The sequence below is a fragment of the Pomacea canaliculata genome, linkage group LG11 (assembly GCF_003073045.1).
Source record: "Pomacea canaliculata isolate SZHN2017 linkage group LG11, ASM307304v1, whole genome shotgun sequence".
Lineage (NCBI taxonomy): Eukaryota > Metazoa > Mollusca > Gastropoda > Architaenioglossa > Ampullariidae > Pomacea > Pomacea canaliculata.
In genome coordinates, this window is record NC_037600.1 from 24,264,845 (window position 1) to 24,286,860 (window position 22,016).

Here is a 22,016-nt window from a genome sequence, read left to right on the forward strand (position 1 = left end):
TAGAGAGGAATCTTTCCGACCAAGCCCTTTGCTGTGGTACTATTGCGGTTTCTGTAAAAGTTTTTGTTTTTACATGAGTGGGTTGTAAGCCCAAAGCAAAGGCCCCAACTTGGAGGGCCAGGGTACAACACAAACTCTTATATACACGTTCATACGCACACCTTAAAGTTACTTACTAATACCCGCGCGCGCATATGTACACACATTACCACACACACACACCTGTAATAAGACAACTTTAATATAAAATATACTCTGAACTAAATAGTTTATTTTCCATGATAACTGTGATGGTTGCAATAGATGTTTCGTAAAGTAGGTCCGTGTGATATTGAAGTTGACACTAATACACACACACTTTTTGTAATCTCGTGATAAACTGACAGTAGAAGAGGAGAAAAGCTACAAACAACTGTTAATGCAAAAGAGAGACAGATACACAAATACAACGGTGACAGGTGAGTGAATATTAGTCATCTTCAGAGATCTCGAAGTCAGTGGAGACAATCATAAGTTGCGATGTACAGCGGGACATGAGGTTAAGTCGTGAAGAGGTGTGGATGTACCGTTCCACCATGTCTTTCATTTTTGTACGTGTATTGAAGGAAGAAGTAATGAAGTCATACACATGATCCTCCACACACACGACGACTTTTCTCTCCAGACCACGAACACATCGTCCGTTCCCCACCCACACCACGTCACTGAAGGCCGTGGCCACGTCCTCGATGTCATCATCCTTCATCACCCGCACTGGGATACCCGCTTCTTGCAGTCCCTTCACCATACCTGAGTCGTCACTAATGTCATGCCAGTTCAACACCAGCACGTCTCTCCACTGTAGACAGGGTGTTGTTGTGCCGCCGCTGGTGGGGGTGAATGTTCTTGATGTTGTTGTGCAACTCCCTGTCAACATTCACAGTTTGTTTGTTCTGTAAGTCACGTGCCACACATACAGCGTACACACTGACAGACAAATGGGTTTAACACAGGAAGGTGCGGGATGTCGTCACTGAGGCAAAGAAAAGGTATAAGGACAAAGTTAAGGTACAGTTCAGTAGTGGCGACCTGAGGGCAGTGGACAGGTATTAACAACATGGCGTCTGACAGTCGCAAAGTCAACGGTCGTAAACATCCAGTTGCATTTGCAGGTGTTGATGAATGTCACCTATCCCAACCTGCTTAATTCTTTCGATGCTCGCTTTGAGAAACATGAAGTCTCTCCCGCGGTTTTCACACTAAAACAGTCTCTGGTCGCTGACCATGGGTTAGTGATTGCCCAGTCCTCTGTTAAACATCTCTTGAGGCCATTAAATGTTAACAAGGCTCCGGGTCCAGACGGGATCTGTGGACGCTTCCTTCATTACTGTGCCGAACAACTTAGTGGAGTTTGACAACATCTATTGCAGCTGTCAGTGGACTCTGGTCACATTCCTGATGCGTGGAAACTTTTACACAGTGTCCTGTCCCTAACATCACTAGGCCCAGTGAACCCAAAGACCTCAAACCAGTCACTCTGACCTCAATCACCATGCAATCACGAGGTTATAGTCATGTGCCGCGAGCTTCCGATAGAAGCGGGGGCGAAAGGAGGTAGCCGGAGGTTTGGGGGGGGGGGGAGATTCTACGTCACCGTGTTTTACATCAGTTTTTTTTTTTTTTTAATCCTTAATCGCCGCGTGCGATGACGGCGTAAGGTGGGGGAGCAGACGGACAGGAGAACAAACGGCGCAGACGACGTTGTGCGTTGCATGGTCTTAGTTTCTTTCTTTTAACTGAGTTTTCTTTGAGCGACAGAAGGACCCACGGCACGTGGCGCTGGGTGAGTAGAGGAACAATTCCTGGCGCAAGGTGTACCAGCCGATGGGCTTCCTGACCTGTACACGGATGTACTCTCAGAAGGACAGAGTACAGTGGAGCCTCGGATAACGAACTTAATCCGTTCTGGAAAGCTGTTCGTTATCCGAAATGTTCGTTATCCGAAACAATTGTTTTCCATAAGAAATAAAGGAAATAGATTTAATTGGTTCCCAGCCCCTGTTGACTCGCTAATATTTTAAAGTTACAGGCTATATATATATATAGATATTTGTTTTAATGAGAACAGTTATAATGAAATATAAATGGAGTTAAATAAACATAAAAACATTAACGAAAGCATTTAAACATCAGAAAACTTGCCGTTTTGACGGCGTGGTTGGAAGCAGGTGTGAGGAGGAAGGGGTGGAATTACTGCTTTGATTCCCCCTCCATGAGCACACGTGACATTATAAAATCGGGGGTGACTTCCCTTTTCTGTAGCTTTGAGGTTATGTCGCGTGTCACGATTTCGGCCCTTCTGTCAGCGCCTGGGGACGCTCCTGTTCAGTAAGGCAGCTCACAGCAAGCGACGGTTGACGGCTGTTTTTTGTACGGTTTGCAGGGGAAAGGTCAAGGCCTTCTCCCTCTGACCGTAGCCGTGTCTTACGTCACGCTCTTGCTACGTCACGTGACGTCGGCTTGAGTGCTGTGTGCTGCCGGTGGGAGCTTTGGGGGTGCACTGTCGGGCCCCTCCCTTCCCTGTCCAAGGTTTTGGCGTGAAAAGCGTTCACACGCCTTGGCATGGGCTGGGTGTCGTGGGCGCTGACGATTGGTCACAGCCCCTGGGCGACAGGAAGTGACCCCCAGAGAGCAGCGTCCCTCGTGGCGGTTCTGACCTGGGCTCTGAGGAGAGTAGAGCGTTTGTGTCAGAAAGGACGGCGGGAGGCCGGGCCAATGTGGGCAGTGTGGGCCGGGCAGTGTAGGCTGCGCCGTTTTACCCAAACCGAGCTTCGGATGGAAGGTGTCGGATATCCACGGGAGAGTTTCTGCCATTCCGGTTGTGGAGGGCAGCTGACCGTCGGGTCATAGCACAAGCCGTTTTGGGCTTGCGTTTGTTTACTTCTTTACTTCTTCTCCGTTTTCCACGTATGCTACATGTTCAACATAATTGTGATCTCGCTGGACGTTTTGTGCTCATCATCTGTGTCATCGTCCGCTTTTGTGGGACTGTCCGCTATTGTGTCGACCCTGCGCCTTCATCACCTCGTCAGCGCGTGAGCGCGACCCTGCTGTGCCGGTGTGCGGCCCAGCCATCGGGAGGGAGCGTCTAGGGTGGAGGTCGACAAGCGGAGTCTCTGTGACCAAGGTCTACCGGGACGAGAGCCGTGGGGTCAGCTGGACAGCTGGTCCAGAGGAAGAGGGGGGTGGTTCCGCTGATTCTACGAACACTTTGAGCGGACACTTGACTGTGCTGCGTCGCAGTGCTCTTTGTATTTTCTCTGCTGTGTGTGTATTTTAATTGTAACCTCTTTGCGGGGAGGTAGTCCCCTGTTGTTTTTATATTTATTTGACGAGTACTCGTGGGGGTATTTTTTGATCCTTTTTTCTGTGGGTGTGTGTGGGTGTATGTGTATTTGTGTTTGTATTTGTTATTAAACTGCGTGCTTGTATCGTTTTTCCCGTCGTTGTCGTGGTTTGTGCCGTGCACGGGTTTCGAGAGGTAAGTCGCTGCCTGCCTCCAGCCGAGTGTCTGTGCGTGTCTGGCCGGCTGTGTGAGCGGCTGTGCGCGTGCTTCCGCAGCCACTGGGGGTGGAACGCGACAGGAGAAAAACTTGTCCAGTGTCTGTTGCTTCTGCCTTTTTTTGTGAAACTTTTCGGTAATAAGACATCACATATCCGACAGACGCATGCCACCTTCATACTTTGAAATCATTTCCTTTTTCAATTCATTTGTTGGCCGCTTCCTTGTCATTACCTCACTACTATTAATTGCTCTTAATCTTCTTTGGAGCCATTATTGAGGATTATCTTATTAAAATAAAGCACAACAATCACTAAATAAGAAGGATGCACATAGATAAGGAACGACTGATCGTAACTGTGTCTCGAGCGCGAATGACGACATGCTGGTCGGTCACGTGTGGTTCACTTGGCTGTTCGTTATCCGAAATTTTGTTCGCTATCCGAGACAAATTTTTAACGAAATTTTTGTTCGTTAACCGAAATATTCGCTATCCGAGGCGTTCGCTAACCGAGGTTCCACTGTATATGTGACCCTCCCCGACGAAATTGGTCTTATGTCGGAAATTTGAGATTTGCCAAATTGCATATTTTTAAAAAGTACAGGTTCTGGACTTTCTTTTGGTACGAAAGTTGTCATTCTAGTCCTAACATTGAGTTATAAACGTTTGAAGTGTGGGATGCAACACTACTGTAACCAAGGTAGTGTCTTAATTTGTAACCCTGTGCGTAAATGAATAAAGACATAAGGGAGGCAACACTGGAACCTTTAGGACTTGTTCCTTCGTCGATTACTTCCCATTAAAAGCTAAAAGTTATAAAAAAATATAAAAATATAAAAAAAAGTCAACCAATCAGGTACTTTCTCGTCTTAAAACTACGCGGTGGTTTGTTTACTTGAAACAGTTTTCTTTCTTATAAAATCTTTATGCCTGTCTTGCTAGAAACCCTTGGATATCCTTAGATTAGTTGGCCACGTCAGCCGGGGGGGGGGGGGGACGGACCAAACGGTCCTGCTTCGTCTGTATCGTGCCCTAGACCGCTCCAAGGTAGACTATGGATCCATCATCTATGGCTCTGCTCGAGAGTCCTATCTCAAAATTCTCGATCCTATCCATAATCAAGGGTTCCGCATCTGTTTGGGTGCCTTTCGCACCACTCCTGTACAAAGTTTGTATGCAGAAGCTGGTGAGTCTCCACTTTCTCTCCATTGTCTGAAAATCTTCCTATCCTATGTCTGTCGCTTAAAGGGATTCTAAAGGCTTGTGATAAGGCTGTGGCGACGGTCAAACGTTTCAAAAATTTATTTAGTTACAATTACAGAGCATGAGAGCAACACAGGGGAAATAAATGATTCGTTATTAGCACTATGTCGGTTGCCGATGTTTATAAAAATTGAAAAAATCCAGTGAAATCGACCCTTGTGTCCTTCCGCCGAGTAACCACGATAGCTTCCCGAGATGGTCAAGCAGACCATGAACGTAGATCCCCTGGACCGATGGCAGACGATTTTTTTTCACTTAACTGCTAGAACTAGGCGATCGTGTTCTCAGAACTTGTGGTTAAGCCTACAATGGTTTAGCAATGACTTCAATGGCTATGTCAGCAAAATCTGCAAGAGTAACAACAATAAAGAAACAAAAGGCGGTTGATACTGCTGCTGGTAGAATGTAACTGCAAGTATCAAATCGTTCGGTGTAAATGTTTTTCCGCTTCCGCGAGCAGGAATATGGACAGATCAAGACAAGTGGCGGGCGGCTGTCATTCATGCTACAGGCCGCTACATCAGACCACGGACGTGTCTGTTAGTTCGTGATCAGACACAAGTTTCAATCTATTGAGAGCCAAGATTTGTTCAAGGCACTTGGAAGAAGAATGTATTAAAAAGGGTACTGATCTTATTTACCTCTTACTCGTCTTTGTCCTGCTCATATTTTAGTTCGCGATTATAAGGCGACAATTTTCACATAGCCAAAAATATGCCCATTTAAAAAAAATCAAATTTTGTTATTAATAATCGCGTCATTCATTAAATTACTTGAGAAGTGTATTGATTAAATATTCTTATTGTTTCTAAAAACTCGCTGTATATGAATACGCCTAGATCAACATTAGTGCTTTCAGTTCACACACAGAGATGATTTAAGATGTTTCTTATGCTGGAAACCAGTATTAGAGGTTTTAAATAAAAAAACCGAAAATATCTAAATTTATATAAAATTTATATACATGTATATTTATATAAAAGCGAGAGACCGAGGTGAAGCATATAAGCGAACACCTTCATGATTCTAGATCTAGATTCTAGAAGTTTAAATGGGATTCATATTATTTATTATTTCATACAAAAGATTTCCGACTAGTGAAGCAAATACTTTTGTGTTCTAAATAGATACAAGTTTGGTTAAACGTGCAAACAAGCAATACACTGACGGTAATTATATTGTTGATATCAAACGTCTCATTAAATTCCATTTTCGCGCTGCTCTTCCGGAAGTACGATTTTAATCTGGTTCGCCGAGACTGACCGCGCAAGAGGCCGACAGTGAGTCTCGGCGTACAGACATCAGTCCACCTATCTACGTCCATGAGCAGACGAGTCTTGTTGTGACGTCAGTCTCTTACAGGAAGTGTCTATATCTGTAGCATTGAGAAGATTTTACGTTTGTTTATTCGTATGACGCACTCTGTGTGTAAGGCTTGTCAGGCTCTGTCTTTCGGAAACTGATGGAAAAAAATTTTTGAATCTTTTCCCATCTTTTCGTGGCAATCGGGTGCAGCACATGTTTCTTGTTTGTTGTTTCAGCCGTGCGACTTTTGAATGGGTTATTAATGAGGCATGAATAAGTTTGTGCATGCAATTGTGTATGCATTTTAATTTTAATCGAGCTGCAACAGAATTCCCCTCTAGGACAAATAAAGTATTCTCTTATCTTATCATTTTCGAGGCATGGATCTCACTATGGAAACCACACGTCATAGGGTCACGTGACAGAGAACGAGACTTCGTGGAAGCCAAAAAAAGAGTCCCGTGTCATTTCTCTTATTAAACACAACATTCTACTAAAAACCTTCAACGTTTTCCACATGAACACAGATATAAATAGACGAGATTCAAATTTATCCTACTCTTTACGCCATTCTAAGCAGTTTTATTTTGGCTTTAGCAGGGCTTCTGCAAAGGCTAAATTCTTTTGGGTCCCAGGGACCCCTTCTTCAGATTTTTAAGGGGTCCCTGTTCTTCGCCCAAATTTGAATGGGACCCTATTGACGAAAATTGAAGGGGTCCTCCGAACTTTTAATGCGTACTGTACGCAGTTTTTTGCGTAAGCAGAAGCCCTGCCTTTAGACTCCTTTAAAAGCTGTCAGAAACGCTCTGTTTTAAATCTCTTTCTCTCACAACACGCACGCGTCCCCTTGCGTGTTCTTTCAACCATATAACACAAAGATTTGTCGAGGGCAACAAAAACTTTAACGCAATCGATATTAACGAAATATATACAAAGTCCGTTTCAATCTGCACTGTTCGTGTGCTCATTAACGTTCAACACACACATACACACAGTTCGTGTACCGTCTTATGGTGTTCTCGACACTCCACTGCACGAATTTAGGGGTTCAACAAATGAACCAAAGCTGGCACCACAAATATACTCCCGGCACCACACATATACTCCCGGCACCACAAATATATTCCCGGCACCACACATATACTCCGGGGGATCAACACATGATCCCAGGCCGGCACCACAAATATACTCCGGGGGATCAACACATGATCAAGGCTGGCACCACAAATAAACTTGCAGGGATCGACACACACACAATATCCCAAGCGAACACCACACACACTTTACGTCCGCCTTTCTTCCCTGCTCACAGCCCTCTGCTTTCTTCCAAATATTTTTCACTCTTCTTCAGACTAAAATTACGTCATAAAATGACGTCGGGTTCTGACGTGAAACCGCGATGCAACCAACACTCTCTTAAATGCAAGGCAAGGGCAACAATCTCTAAGAAAACAAAAGACAGGGGCAACAACCTCCCGCCCCTCACAGACTGGTCCGTGACAAAAGCTCATCCTGGAAACCCTGCGTACCGTGCTCTTTTCAGACCTTCGTGCCATCCTGTGAGGTGGAATGAGGTGGACACATCATATGAGGTGAACCACCACCCGTTCGTCCATGGTGTAAGGGAAGTTTGAGTGTGGTACATGTTATGATTGTTTGTCCTTTGCTCCAGACTATCATTACGCAGTATTTTCCAGAAAATTCTTTGGTTTCGTTGTTCAGGCCCGTCCTTTTGTCAGGAGTCTTTACATTTTTAAGGATAGAACTTAATTTCAGATTTTAGGAATTTTAAGTCCTGATGACTGTCTTATGGTGTTTTAGTTTATGGCTTCACCAATCTTTTTTTACAGTTTGCCACCCTTTTTATGTATTGTTTACTTCTTGCGTTGGTCTTTCAAAGAATGTTGGGTGTTTAGTCCCTAGACTTTTAAAGTTAGGATTACCTTGTTGTTCCTTAAGTATAGCATCAGTACACTGCGTTAAAATTAAACAAACAAACAAATCCTTCTAAAGGTGCTGTTTGTCTTCACTACTGTTCATACTGTATACTACCAGTTGAAGAAGCAATACGGAGAGGAGTTTCCTTATAAAATTTGTTGATGACAGTTCCTTGCTGTCTGTCTGTGTGGCAGTGAACATGTTCACAGTGGAGCTCTTCTGACTTTCTACGTTTGTGTGAACGACACTTTCTTGTCTTGAATCCTTTAAAGACTAAGGGAATAATTTGTGAATTCCGAATGAGGCAGACAGCAGTGTGATACTTGATGATGACATCGAGGTAGTCGACTCTTCCAAATATCTAGGTACTACCTTTGATAACAAGCTTCAATGTAACATCAACACTGACATGACCCTCCCTAAGAGCCAAGAACGTCTGTACCTCCTATGGAAATTCAGATCTTTCTCTGTCAGCTCTGTCATCCTCACTGGGTTCTATGACTTTTTCATTGAAAGTCTCATCATTTTTTCTTTCATCTTTCCGTTCCAAAGTCTCTCCCTAGGGAAGAGCAACAGTCTTGTCTCCCTTGTTAATAAATAGGATCCTGCATCCTCTGTATTTCTCTTTATGTGTTGGCCTGTGAGTTCTCACTCTTGCGGTATGACTCCATGTACGCGATGTATGTCTGTAGAACCAATCGTCACCGCAACTGATTCCACTTGTCATCCACTTGAGAAACTTTACTGACCGTCATCTTGTAGTAGCCCGATGTGACTATAGCTCACAAACTGTATTTACTCTGTGTGTGTGTGTGAGAGAGAGAAAGATTATTTCAACATGTATAGGTATGTATATTGCTAGTACGACTTCTATCTGAAACTGTCCGTGTGAAGAAATAAAGTTGTATTGTATAAATAACGACATCATAACGATTTGACATAATATGACAGACATACGTCACTAACACACGGTCTTCTTCACAAGACTGTTTCTTACCTGTTTGTTATCACACAGGTAAGTTACCCACACCTACCTGTAACACCAACACGGAGACTGTGTAGGAAGCTGGCCACCTTACGACCGCACGTCACACAGTCAACTGGACTGCAGTCCGAGTGACCCTGACCTCCGTGATACAGTCGTGTGACTGGCGGGCCGTCTGTGTGGTCGGGCACACCTCGCTCTCTGTACGGTTTGGCGAGACGGCTTCTAGTGATCATCTCGTCCCGCTCGACTTCCCTGACGACGGCCGGAGGAGAGCGGAGGGGTCTGGTTAAATATTCCACTTGCCAGCCGGCGGGTGCGCGTTCATGGAAACAACTTGCCGCCCACAGATGGACACGAGGGATGTATGTCAACAACTTGTCACAGAGTAGCGGGAAGTAGGGGCTCCTGTATATAGGACAGTAACAGAGGATATCGCTAGACCTGTTACACTGTGTACTGTCACTATCATGTGTGTTTATGTTTGTGTATCGTGTGTGTCGTCGTCAACTAATGAATTCTATAAGTAATGATGGCACAAAAAGGAATCATTCAATCTTTATTGTCTACCAGAAATAAAGAAGAAATTTTTTTCGATCAAAAGGACAATGTACATATTATATGTAGATATTAAAGTATAACATTCAACACACATGCACACCTATACCCTCTCACACATACACACGAACATCATCTAATGCATCAACGTCTGTCATCTCCGGATAAGATCGTGTCGAGGATCAACGAGGCTCTGTCGAACATCAAATATGCAAGTAAGATCAATGTGGAAAAATGATTGTTATCTTTGCGACCGCTTTGTCAGTGGTGGTAGGGAAGGGAATAAAAAGCGTGACATCCAAATGGGACAGTCACGTACAAAGTCACCTGCAGGCTCATCAACTCACGATGCTACTAAACAAACATCATTTCAAAAATTTTAACAGGCTTAAACACTACAGCAGTCGGGAGTCAGTGAAAGGTTTTAGCGTTTCTCAAGATGAGTGTTTTTTTTTTTAACCTGAATAAGGTCATAAGCGAGGGACACTGTGAGAGTGAAGGGGAAGCTGAAAAATGATTTCTACACCAACGTTCACAGCACAACACCTCCATCAAGTGTCACAGACATTGAGTAATTCTAACCTTTTAAACATCTCTTGGTGAGTTTGCCATAAAAAGCTAGCGCCCTTTATATTTAAGTCGATCATCACATCACAAACTTTGCAACTCACCTATAACTACCTGCTACTTCATCAGCGATGACGTACAACGCCCCTCCGTTCGCCGCCCGTGACAAGTCCCTTAGGGCCTTCTTCAAGCTTTTAACGCCATCAATCTCATACAGCAGGAGGTGAGGCTGACCACGTGATACACCTGCTGACTGTTGTGTGTTTACTGTCTGCAGCAACAGGTGATACAACATGATGCTCGCTGCACGACTCTCTATACAAATACTGACAACGTTGACGTGGTGACCACACCGCAGCCACTGTATGGCCATCAGCAGCAGCACCACAGTTTTACCTGTACCGGGCGGTCCGGTGACAAAGAGTGTGGGAGGCGCCCGTGTGTAGCAGGTGAACTTGCTCCGGGAGGTGTGATTACAGCAGTATAGCACTCTCCTGTCCACCACACGGCCTGACCCAGGGTCTTGACACTCACACGTGGAGGACATGTGCATGGCACACTCACTGTTGTCGCCGGACCGCAGAACCTGATTAACAGTAAACAAACAATTAATTCTGATTTTTTCCGAAATTTGTAACATTTTCAAAAGATGCTTCACAGCCATTCAGATGTATTAAGCTATTTAATACTTATTTGCCTTTTCTATTTTCGCTTTGCTCCCTTTGAACATTCAGGGTCGCGGTTCGAATAACTCTAAGGTTTTTTTCTCTACACACCAAGATCCGCATCTTTAACACAAATGTATAGTCAGTCCCTCTATATAGTCTATAAGGATCTGCGACCTGGCGAGTGACAAACACCATCACCAACAAGATTGAGACATTCGTCAACAAATGTCTGCACCATATCCTCAACATCAGATGGCACGAGAAGATCTCCAATACAGACCTGTGAGAGGGAACCAACCAAACTCTTGCCAGCCAAGACATTAAGAAGCTCTGGGCTGGAACCCACGGGGTTGGGAGACCTTAACAGTCATGGAGAACAGGCGGTTGGCACCATAGCGAGTATACAGAGATAGCTGTCTAAAAGCCATACTCATACAGGAAGGTCAGGACAGCTGCTGTTGCATACTGAGTATGGCTTGTAGACAGCTATCTCTGTATACTCGCTATGGTGCCAACCGGGTGCGATTAGGAGGCAGCTTGCGTAATATGGTCCTAACCATAAAGGGAAGGATGGCGGGGGCTGTGCTGCACTGGGCAGGGGGGAAATAAGGAACAAGAAGAAAAACAAGTTCGAGTAACTTTAAAAAACTCGTTTGTTTAGTTAAGGTTAATTAAAGTATACTTCTGCAGTTTCCTCTGCATGTCAGCGATAGAGGTTACTGTCCTTGACACTGTGTTGTAACAGTGGGCTGCACACCTCATGACAAGTCCTACACCAAATGTCCTGTCAGGTGGAGGTAGACTGGTGATGGCGGACTTGATGACCAAGACTTGAGTTTTGAAAGTCTCTCTCGCCCTCAGGCGTGTAGTCCGAGAGTTTGGTGACGAAGCCTGGATTGTGGGTCCATCACAATGATAATTTGCTGGTTTCGATTCTACGGGACACACGACTGGACAGTCACACTCACAACCACGCTTATTGTTCACATCTCTACCTAACTACAACCCATCATGCATCACAACTAGCGCCAGAGACAGTCGCCCTGCCTCTAGAACTCATTCTTCCCCTGAATTGACCCGCGTGTGATTGTAATTACTAAAGAGTTTTATTACAGACATGAGAGCAAGCGCTACCCGCCCCTCGATTATCGCCTGTCTTCACAAACACACACACATGCTTAGAGTGAACTGGATTGAAGCAAGTGATGTGGGTCTTATTAACAATACAGCGGTCAGTCCAGCGGGCAAGAGATATGATGCATTGTCTGTGATGAAATCCGCCTCTGGAAGACGACAGAGGTAGTCAGCCCCCTGTATATGTTGTCGGCTCCCTGTATATATTTGACCTCAGCTCACTATTGTAGGAGAAACATCGTCCACCTCACTAGGTGGTTGTTAAGGTGCTTTGTCAGATCCAAATACGCCAGTGGTTGATGATCTCACTCCAGCAGGAACGTGTTGCTGTACCAGTATTCTTCAAATTGCAAAGATCAGCGGTAGGCATTTTTTTCAAAGTGGAGTATGCGTGCTTTGCAGTGGTTTATTTTGGCTGGAGAACTCTATCGGGTGTAACATCCCATCCTGGTCTTGTAGAATTATCTAGTCTACACATTTGTCCGAACATCCTTTCTTTAAGCAGGTCTGACAATGGAGCTGGAATGGTGCCGTACTTAGGTACATAAAGACGGTAATAATTCGCTAATCTCGTCAAAACCTCTCACCTCGTCTCCGGTTGTCTAGCTTCTAGCATTTTGTATACCTTGGTTTCGGTGATTACAGCAGCTCTATTAGAAATATCTTCGTCAACCGCTTGTGGAAATCCACAGACAGTTGACCCTCGCCATCCAGGACCCCCACTGTCTCCTCCCTGAGATGCCATCTCTTTGACAGCTGCAGTGACTCTGTTGTGGACTGCTGTCCCGTCCCTTACCTGCACTACACTGACAGCAGGCTTCTGGACACTGTCTGCTTATAGTGGTTGCTACTGGCAACCGGTGTTCGAGTCCAGTGATCACTAATCCCACCTACACGCAGCCACACGTCCCTGTATTATCATATCACCTTACACTACTACTTACCTGGCCACCAGAGTCCTGTACACAGCACCAGTCATGTGACTGTCAGGTCCAGCCCCAGCCACACGTCGCTGCCACCAGTGTCCGAGTTCCCTCAGCACGTGACTGCTGAGGTCCCACGGGGTCTTGGGGTCAGACAGCTGATCACAGCACAGACACAGTCCAGCAATGTCAGCGCGGTCTGATGTTCCCAGACATCGACACAGGTCCTGTAAAACATTCACGTGATCAAAGAAAATGAATTAAAACGCCTGTCGCTCTTCTCTTGACTAATGGAGTGAGACGGAATATCTCAATGTTTTATTTCAATGTTTCTAGAGAGACCCTCACACTATAGTGGTGGACTCATCGTGGATGAAATGAATTTTCACTTATCTGCAAAAATTGCGGCTCAAATGAAAACTCTATCGTTAACCACCTGGGATGTCTGTGTTTATTAATTAGTTTATTCCTTGATGCTCCCTTGAGGAGCATAGGGCCGCACAGGTCCGTGTAGACCCCGGGTATAAATGTCTCGCGTTGTTGAATGAATTCCAAAAGGGGCGCCCGGTAGTTTAGAGGTATAACACTAGCATGTCACCACTGTAGTGAGCGGCTCTGGGTTCAGATACCGTCTCGGTGGTTGAGGGTTTTCTCCGGGTACTTTGCTTTCCTCTCCTCTCTCTCCCCATACTGCCAAATTAAAGCGTTTTTCTACTAAAAAAAACAACAGAAATTCCAGGAAATAAACATCTCTTCATACAAATTGTACCCCTCGCAGTCCATGGGTGCGTCTGACATGACGGTACTTCTGATCTCTGTGTCGAATTATTCCTAGCGTCGCTTTACAACCTATAATGGTGTTTATTTCCTTTCTTCAGTCGAGAAAATGCCTCACAATTGGCCGTTTTTGTGTAAAAAAGAATAAAAGAGTGCCGCGAGTGTAATTACCTTTAGATGTACACTTACATTCACAACTACAATCTTTTCCCAAAACTTTACCTCAACAAAAGGTGGCATCAACACAATAGACCAACTGATTCGCTGCTCCGCCACCAAACCAAACAATAGAAAAAGTTATCCTCAATTTTTTTTTTTGTTAGTTGTTTAGAGCAGCACATCAATGTTGCCTTCACACTGTCCGTTGTTGTTAGAATTGTGCTGATGTGTTTGTGAGTGTGTCACCATGTTACTTGTAGACCACACGGTGTAGAAAGCTTAGATGCTGGAGGTCTGGTGCTTGATGTTTGTTTAGGCTGTTTACCAGCAATCAGTTGGTTTAGACAGTTCGTGTGTTTGTACAGTCGGTACTGCTGTAGGAAAATCTCTTCGTGTTACTGAAAGTCCAAGACTTGCCTCCACTGTACACGTGACTGGATAAAAATCACTTTTGAAATGTTTTGAGCAAACCCTTGAGTACGGTGGGGCGCGAAGTTTGCACGGCACGTTTAAACAAAGCAGAGACCTGTATAATTATAAACACACCTGAATAACATTAATCCACTGGCGTTTGTAGTCGTCATCTTTAGGAACTAGCGCCATCTGAGAGTCGAAGAAAACATTCAGAAACAGCACAGTGTGTCCTGGTCTGTTCTCTTTTACCGAGGATCACATCTTTTCTCTTCGACTACAGTTCAGGTACACGATGCTATTCTTACAAAAACTATTTTCGTCACTTTCCGTTTTCTTGACAAATCCAGGTGTCATTAATATTAAAATTAATATGATATTTCACGTGCATCTTGGTCATAACATTATACTGGAATATGCTGTCGTGATACTTTATGCTTATTTCCTGCTGTTTTTTCTGTACGCTCGTGTTGCCTTTTAAAAAAGAAAAAAAAAATTTGTCTGGTAGCTTGATATCTTCCTGACCTGATAATACGCCATCTCTAGTCGGATACCAACGTTTACTACACCTTTTTGACTGATTTCACGAACTTTTTAGTTTTATGAAAGATCTTATTTTAATGAAGCTATTGCAGGACTATTGCACGTAAAGGGAATCAAGTCTGCAAAGATACATTTAATGAAATTTTATTTTTCTGTACAAGAAAAAATTCTTTTAAAATATTATTTTACTATTTGTGGACTGCTGGAAATAAACTGATAAGGAATTGTTTCCAAAAATTAGTAACTGAGAAAATATCCAACTTCAACCACATTCGAGACGAAATGGCAAATGCAAAAGGAATAATCTATTACAAAATTCTCAGCAGACATAGTGAGTGAAATAAAAGTGTGGAGTGACTTATGACAAACTCCACGACACGTCACTGTCAGACATCAGCATTCTCAAATGCCTTTTACAAACAGTTCTACTAAAATAAAATAAATTAAGCATTATTTAATAAATTTAAGAATAATTAAATAATACTCTGCTAAATTAGAGGGTTCGAAATCCTCCTTCGAAAAAAACTGTTTTGCCTGCTGATGAGGTGTTGACTAAACACAGTGTACGTGCACAGGTATAAATGCAATGTCTACCTGTTTGTTGACAAATATGAGAAAGTTTTTACCTGTGTTTGCTGTTTGTGCCAGACAAAGCCTGCTTCACCTGATCAGGCGTTTATCCGGTATAGGACTGCAATGACCTCTAGTGATGTGCAGTAAAGCCAGTGTAAAATCGGACACCATGTGTGACAACATGGCCGCGCCTTGTCCAGCTGTCGCCCAAGCTCTTTCAGCTTCTTTCTTATTTATCTTCATATTACCTGAGGCGACATATATTGAGTGCATGCACGTTGTCACCAAACGCCTTCACCTCACAGACGACAAAGCCGTAATTACGGTAATGAATAAAGAAGCAGCACATCAAGTCTCCCTTTTTTTCCAGTTTCGTGGCTGGAAGTGGAAGGAAGTGTAGCGGGTAGGGCAACTCTGAGCAGCCGCAGCAGCAGATACAAGGTTCCCCAGGTACTGACCGAACTGTAGATTGCTCATTGCAAAACAACACTTTCTCCCTTCTGTCAGTCATACTCCTTCAACAGAAGAAGCCCGCTGCATGGCTTCATCATCACGGACATCGCTGTCCTGAACACGAGGAGGCTGAGGGAGACAAGTCTGAACAGCGGCGGATGGAGTCGCCACGGGCTGGCTGTACTGACCGGCCTGACCCGATGCTGACTGGCTGGACTGACCGGCCTGATCAGATGCTGACTGGCTGGACTGACCGGCCTGACCAGATGCTGACTGGCTGGACTGACCGGCCTGATCAGATGCTGCACTGGCATCTTGACTGTCCTACCAGATGCTGACTGGAGGACCAGAACATCCTGACCAGCAATTGACTGAAAGGTCATGGGCACGCGGTTGAAGTAGACAGGTGGCAGGAAGTAGGCGCGTGAGTCGAGGTCAGGAAACGAGGCCTCAACCCACTGGAGCCAAAATGCTTGGGCCTAGTTCGGCAGTGTTCCCTGCTAACACGTAAGATTAAGCGGGAAAGACTTGCTGTGAGAACACATATTTGGTTAATGCTAATTGTGAATCTGTCTGAATCAAGAATGTTTCACTAGTGGTCGCTTAACTCACTTTCTGTTGTGATTTGCGATGACAGGTCACATGGTATGTAGTCAGCACGGTGGGGGCAGGCCAAGCAGCAAGTGTTGCATTAGTAACAAGCCTTTGCAACAGGCTAGAAGATGCTAGGAGGGGATAGGAAGACAATATAGTTAACCGTCATCGCCCCTCGTTTCACTTGCCAGAGACACAGCAAGTGGCAAGACTCCGTGTCGGGGGTGGATGTTAGACCCCCAGGTATGGTGCAGTAACCACATTTATTTGTACCTCGGGTGTTTGTACAATTTATTTAAGTTTGGGTACTTTTTATGTAGAATCCGCTTAATATTCCTTTTTGATGACTTGTTAATATCACAAATAAATAACCCAGGAACATCGCACTTGCCTCCTACACGGCGTCGGCGACTCACACAGAGGGTAAGTAACGAACCAGCGAGCATCGAGGGTGGTTGTCCGTCGTTGTCGGAATGTTCACCTTTACATTATTCAATCCCAACACATCTATAAAGGGGGACAACCAGAGTGTGTTGTGGCAAACTGCGTTAGTGTGTTAGTGAGACTGTACTTTGGTACTCTTTCATGGTATTTCTTCCGTGCTACTTGCTTTGCTGCTTAACTCGTCGTCAAACACTAACCTCGTGCGCCAGTCTTGTGGCTGATGATCACTGACTGCTGTGTGGATCTCGAGGGATGACCAGTTGATCTCGACGACAACCTTAATACCTGGTACAAGGTGAGGCCTACTAGAGTCCAGCATGACACGAGCGCCCGAGCTTTTCTCTACCTCCCAAAGCGGTTTCGTCGTTGCTAGGAAACAAAGCAAGTGAGTCAATCAATCGTCTTCTCACCTTTCTCAGCAGGTGTTGTGCTGCTGTTCATACCTCAAAGTCTCGCTGTTTCTCACTTCTATGGGATTCTCCTAGCATGGCCCCAACAGCAATAGTCCCCTTTCTACCTACATCATCGTTAAATATTGGGCTTTTGTGCTGATATAGAATGTCTTTATAATTTACCTCACAGGGTACCCGTAGGCAAGCCAGTGTACCTACCGTGTACAGCAGAAAGTAGCCTGTCCATCAGTCAGGCTGTAGGTAAACGTTCCCAGAAGGGTCGTCCACCACCACCGCCACCCTTCCCTCTCTGAGTCTCTTGTCCTAGAATCAGAAATTTAATGTACACAAACCATTAATTATTAACTATTTCCACTGGTTACAAATAATTACCCACCGTGACTGGCTGTTCCGCCAATGTTTCTACAGATGTATCTCTTATCTAATCACACGTTCGCGGTCCGTGACAGTTCTCACGCCGCTGTGAGCAGACGGCTGACCCGTGACATCAACGACTCATAAGTAGCTTCCCTCTAACAGACCCCAGTGTCTCTGCCGTCGTTGTGAGGGGAGGAAACTCATCTCTGTGTGGCAAAGCGCTAGTCACTGGCTGAAACACAAACAACAAAACAACATCACGCACCTTACAAGTGTGACTATAGACAACTGTGTAGTTTAGAGTCACGTGGTCTCCTATTAATCACAAGATGTCTGTGCCGTGCTATTGTGTCTTTGCACGCTCCTGTCCTCACTTTTTCTCTCAACTTCTTGTCAATGACGTCACATGTTGCCCCGGGAGACGACTTGCCCTCGCTTCATCACAACGACCCCTGAGTGGACTAACCCATCTTTCTGTCTTCTTACCTCGCAAAGAGAGGACACGTCAGTCGGCGAGTGGCGACAGCTCTCGTTGCTGATACTGTCTGTCTTGTTATCTACGATGTCTACAACGTCTATGTTATCCAAAGTGTTCACGTTGTTTACATACTTACACAGAGGAGTCACTGTGCTTTGTGTACCGACATCTCGTCATGACTGGTGATTCCTGTGACACAAGTTCCCTTCGTCGTGTCGGTGTGGTTGTTAGTGTCAGTGTCGGTGTCAGGTTGAGAAGATCTCTACATCTGGACAAGGCCAACACACGCTCTGCTCTCGTCCTCCTCATGTTGTGTTCACATGGTCCTGACGACTGGTGTGACGACCTCACGACACAAACCGCCCGTCACACTTCAGCGACTGTCGTCTGTTACTGATGCTCGGCTTGTGTGCACTTGGAGAGCTTAATGGTTATTGGCTGAACCAGAGACGATAATTACTGACGTAATGGGCGTTGGCACGCGCGCAGAAAGGCGTTTGTGTGATCTGTGAGAATTCAGGTTGATCTTGCCACCATCACAATTTATTCCAAAGATTAATCCATGCATGTCTAAGCTCGCATCTACCTACAGTGAAGCTGCCAGTAATGGCTGCAACTTGTGTTACTTAAAGACCTACTGTCACATGCTCACTCTCAGAAAACTGTTCATATACTTATTTATGCATTGAGCATGGTGAATTAAGTTAGCAGACAGCGCATTCTAACTATTCATTTAATTTTGCTTTTATTTACGAGTTCACTCACTATTGCACTTAAATTTACTTACATAAATAAATAGATATAAAGGAACACAGAAATACACATGCACAAACATGAGCGGACGCACACACACACACGAATATCAAATGTTTAATCCTAGCAGATGTACGTCCAGCCAGACGTCAGCTGCACTAGAAATGAAAGACACTTGACGACACAGACGATGTTCAGGAAGTGACCTCTGACCTGATGTTACTATTGCCGTAACTTTCGAGAGGCTTCGTGTGGCTGCAGTCCCTGACCACTCGAGATTGTCAAACAAGCTGACAATGGCGATGTTGTCTGTAGGGCCAGACACTGGTGGTCCTCTATAGTGTTGACACAAAGTCTTCATTGACTCCCACGTGGTGCAGCTGCCCACCAAAACACTTCAACGTGTCCTTGATGATGTCGCAGTCGCCCCTCGTGTCGCCGGATGCTCACAGCCGCTGACAGTCGGCACCAACACACCCACGGGCTCAGCCACAGGCGCGACACCACGTACCTGCCGAACCTCTAATGAACGTAGACCACAACAAACACGAAATGAACGATATTAATAATCCCCTTAATCAAATGTAAATAAAAAGATTGTAAAATTCACACACATGAGTACGCAAGAAAACACAGACACCGCATGCACAAGCAGAAGACAGTTAACGTTAGTAAGGGAAAAACACAAACATCCTGACACACTGAGGCACAGAACTGTTAGGGCGCTGAGACCTGTCACCCTTGAAGCCTCCAGAGTTAGATGATGAACAGTTTGTATTTTATTTACACTGTCTCTCACTCTCTGTGGCCTTGACCACCACTCAACTGTCCGTCCGGCGCAGACAGGGCCCGTCTGTAGGTCCACAGGCCCACCTGCCTCGCTGACCACACGCCACACGATGCAGGACGGGATGACGAAGGCGACGGACGGAAGAAACGAACGGGTGGATGAATGTAGAAAATGTCGTGACTTGGCACACACAGGGTGTAAAGGGGCAAAGCATAAGTGGAAGAATGAGATAAAGATGGAGATTGTAGAACAGCAACGAAAGACAACAAAGACGAGAAAGAGAATAAGATCAAAGACAACAACAAAGTCTATGGACAAGGTGAAGATGAGAAGCATTACTCGCAAGGAAACCCGAGTGTTTGTACCTCCACGTTGTGTAGCAGTTGTCTCTTTCAAGGGAGATAATTCGTGTGTGTGTTTGTGTGTGTGTATTTCATCGCGATGTGGACGGCACTGAAAGTAAGTGCAACTTTTCTATCTGACTATTGGAGACTATCATCCGGGAACTCAGTCTGAGACGTAATGAAATGTCAGAAAAGCTCTGTAAGCATTGTATGAGTATTTGTTCATGGGAACAGAGACGCTAGGGTCTAACGTCTCAGATGGGAAGAATACAGGTCCCTGGTATATTTCAGGTTTTTTTCTGTGGATCATTGCAGTTCCCTGTGGGCCCAAACCCCATCAATAGATCAAACGAGGTCTTTGTGTTTTGTGGAATCAAAGAACACGTGCGACACAGTGGTGCATGGATGTGACCTCAGCTGGGAGTGTGTGACCGTGACACATTGACCCTTCCAATACTCAAACAACAAACAGGGTGAAATCTTAAAATCAACAAACATGGGGTACTGTAATACTCTTAGCCTAGAAGCTAAAGTTTTAGTGTCCGGCGGTCACCAACAGTACCGGGAGCCCACTCCTGTCTCTCACAGACCCTGGTGGTCACCACCGGCTACTGAGCCTGCACCAGTCCCACGGATTTCCACTGGCTCCTGCTGGTCACTATTGTCTACTGTGTCCACTAACAGTCCCTGCCTTACAGTCCACCCCTGGCCTAGTGGTCACTGCTGGCTACTCCGTGCACTAACAGCACCAACCGACAATGAACAGCAAGCCATCACAGCAAGCTTTCACAGCTGGCAGCCAACCAATCACTAGGAGTATATTTGTGACATATTAGTGTCGGTAATAAACAGTCTGTACCCGGGATCAGCTCGTTCTACTTGATGAACACATTTGTAAAGGCGTCCATTTTCGTAATATTCTGCCATCTGCCACAAGTTCCTTCCATCAACTTTTAAAAGGAAGGAGGGACCACTGGCCCTGCCCTTCGCATTACCTTCGGTTTGAATTTATTTATTTTCCAGGGAAGTAGAGGCTCTTTTACTTCGTTATCGTCACCATTAGCATATCAACAAGCAAATGGAGTTAACAAAATAAGTAAAAATTCAGGAGGATGAATAAAATTGATGTAGTACTTTACTTTGTGGTCTTCTTTTGCTTTCTCTAGTGAAAATGGACCGTTCAGCCAGCAGCTCAGAAAAGCCATGGAGGCCGCTTACTACTGTCACTGCACTCATTCCCAGATGGTCCTCCTGCTTCCTGCTCTCATTCTCTCTCTGCAGCTCTTTTATTTTTTTCTCTCTCTCTCAATAATCTCTTTTCTTTGTATCCTCTCTCTATATCTAATCTTTCTGCTTTAGCTTCTTTCATTTTCTGGGATTTGAGCTCATCTACCCTGTCTTTCTACACATTGTATTTCATGTCTGTCTACACATTGTATTTCATGTTTCATACAAGATTAGTTATCCATATCAATCTTTTGCCCTCCTTCTCCATGATGAAATGTTTCTATGCCCAATCAAGTATCAGAAACTCTCCATAAATGTTTGATAAGACTAAAGTTGATACGTAGACAATTAATACAATAATAAATGCAATGTTGTAAATAAATTTATACAAAAGCATCAAAATGAGAATCAACTTGTCCTCTCAAGCAGCTTGGGAAACATCAACAATCAATGTTGACAAGTACATGCCAGGCGTGAAATTCCACGAAGTCTTCCTGCTGTTGATACTGGAAACGCCTGTCCCACAGAAATGTGATGTCACGAGTTCAGATCTCGGCTCTGCTGATGTGACAGCTTTTTATAAGGCTGACCTCTCGGTGACTGTCGGTGTCAGTGAGTGAGTGAGTGTGTTGATGGGAGGCACGTGAGTGTGTGAGAGTGAGTGAGTGCTGGCTGTAGTTCATGAGGAAGCTTTATAGCGGGCTGTAGGTGTTGAACATGTCTTTGGTGGCTGTAGGTATTGAGTCTACAAGGTTTGAAGGTATTGAGGACAGGTAAAAATTTAATCAGCGGTTTTCTGTAAACATCCGACAGTTCC

At 44.8% G+C, this 22,016-nt stretch overlaps 1 protein-coding gene across 1 annotated transcript; it reads right to left on the reverse strand.

The window, feature by feature from the left end:
- Positions 1 to 249: 249 nt before the first annotated feature.
- LOC112575586 lies at positions 250 to 10,618 on the reverse strand. Its single transcript, XM_025257536.1, has 3 exons — positions 10,263 to 10,618; positions 9,083 to 9,441; positions 250 to 906 (listed from the first exon to the last, which is right to left on the reverse strand). The coding sequence occupies exons 1-3, from the start codon at positions 10,529 to 10,531 to the stop codon at positions 470 to 472; spliced, it is 1,065 nt and encodes a 354-aa protein (XP_025113321.1). The 5' UTR covers positions 10,532 to 10,618; the 3' UTR covers positions 250 to 469.
- Between the last annotated feature and the right edge of the window lie 11,398 nt (positions 10,619 to 22,016).

Bases quoted from the DNA above. Each gene is read 5' to 3' on its own strand.
- LOC112575586 (XM_025257536.1), bottom strand. From the start codon at position 10,531: ATGGCCATACAGTGGCTGCGGTGTGGTCACCACGTCAACGTTGTCAGT. The intron at 9,442-10,262 runs GTGAGTTGCAAA...TCCTATATACAG, and splicing joins GAAGTAGCAGGTAGTTATAG to GAGCCCCTACTTCCCGCTAC. The intron at 907-9,082 runs GTAGGTGTGGGT...GAATGTTGACAG, and splicing joins TCTCCGTGTTGGTGTTACAG to GGAGTTGCACAACAACATCA.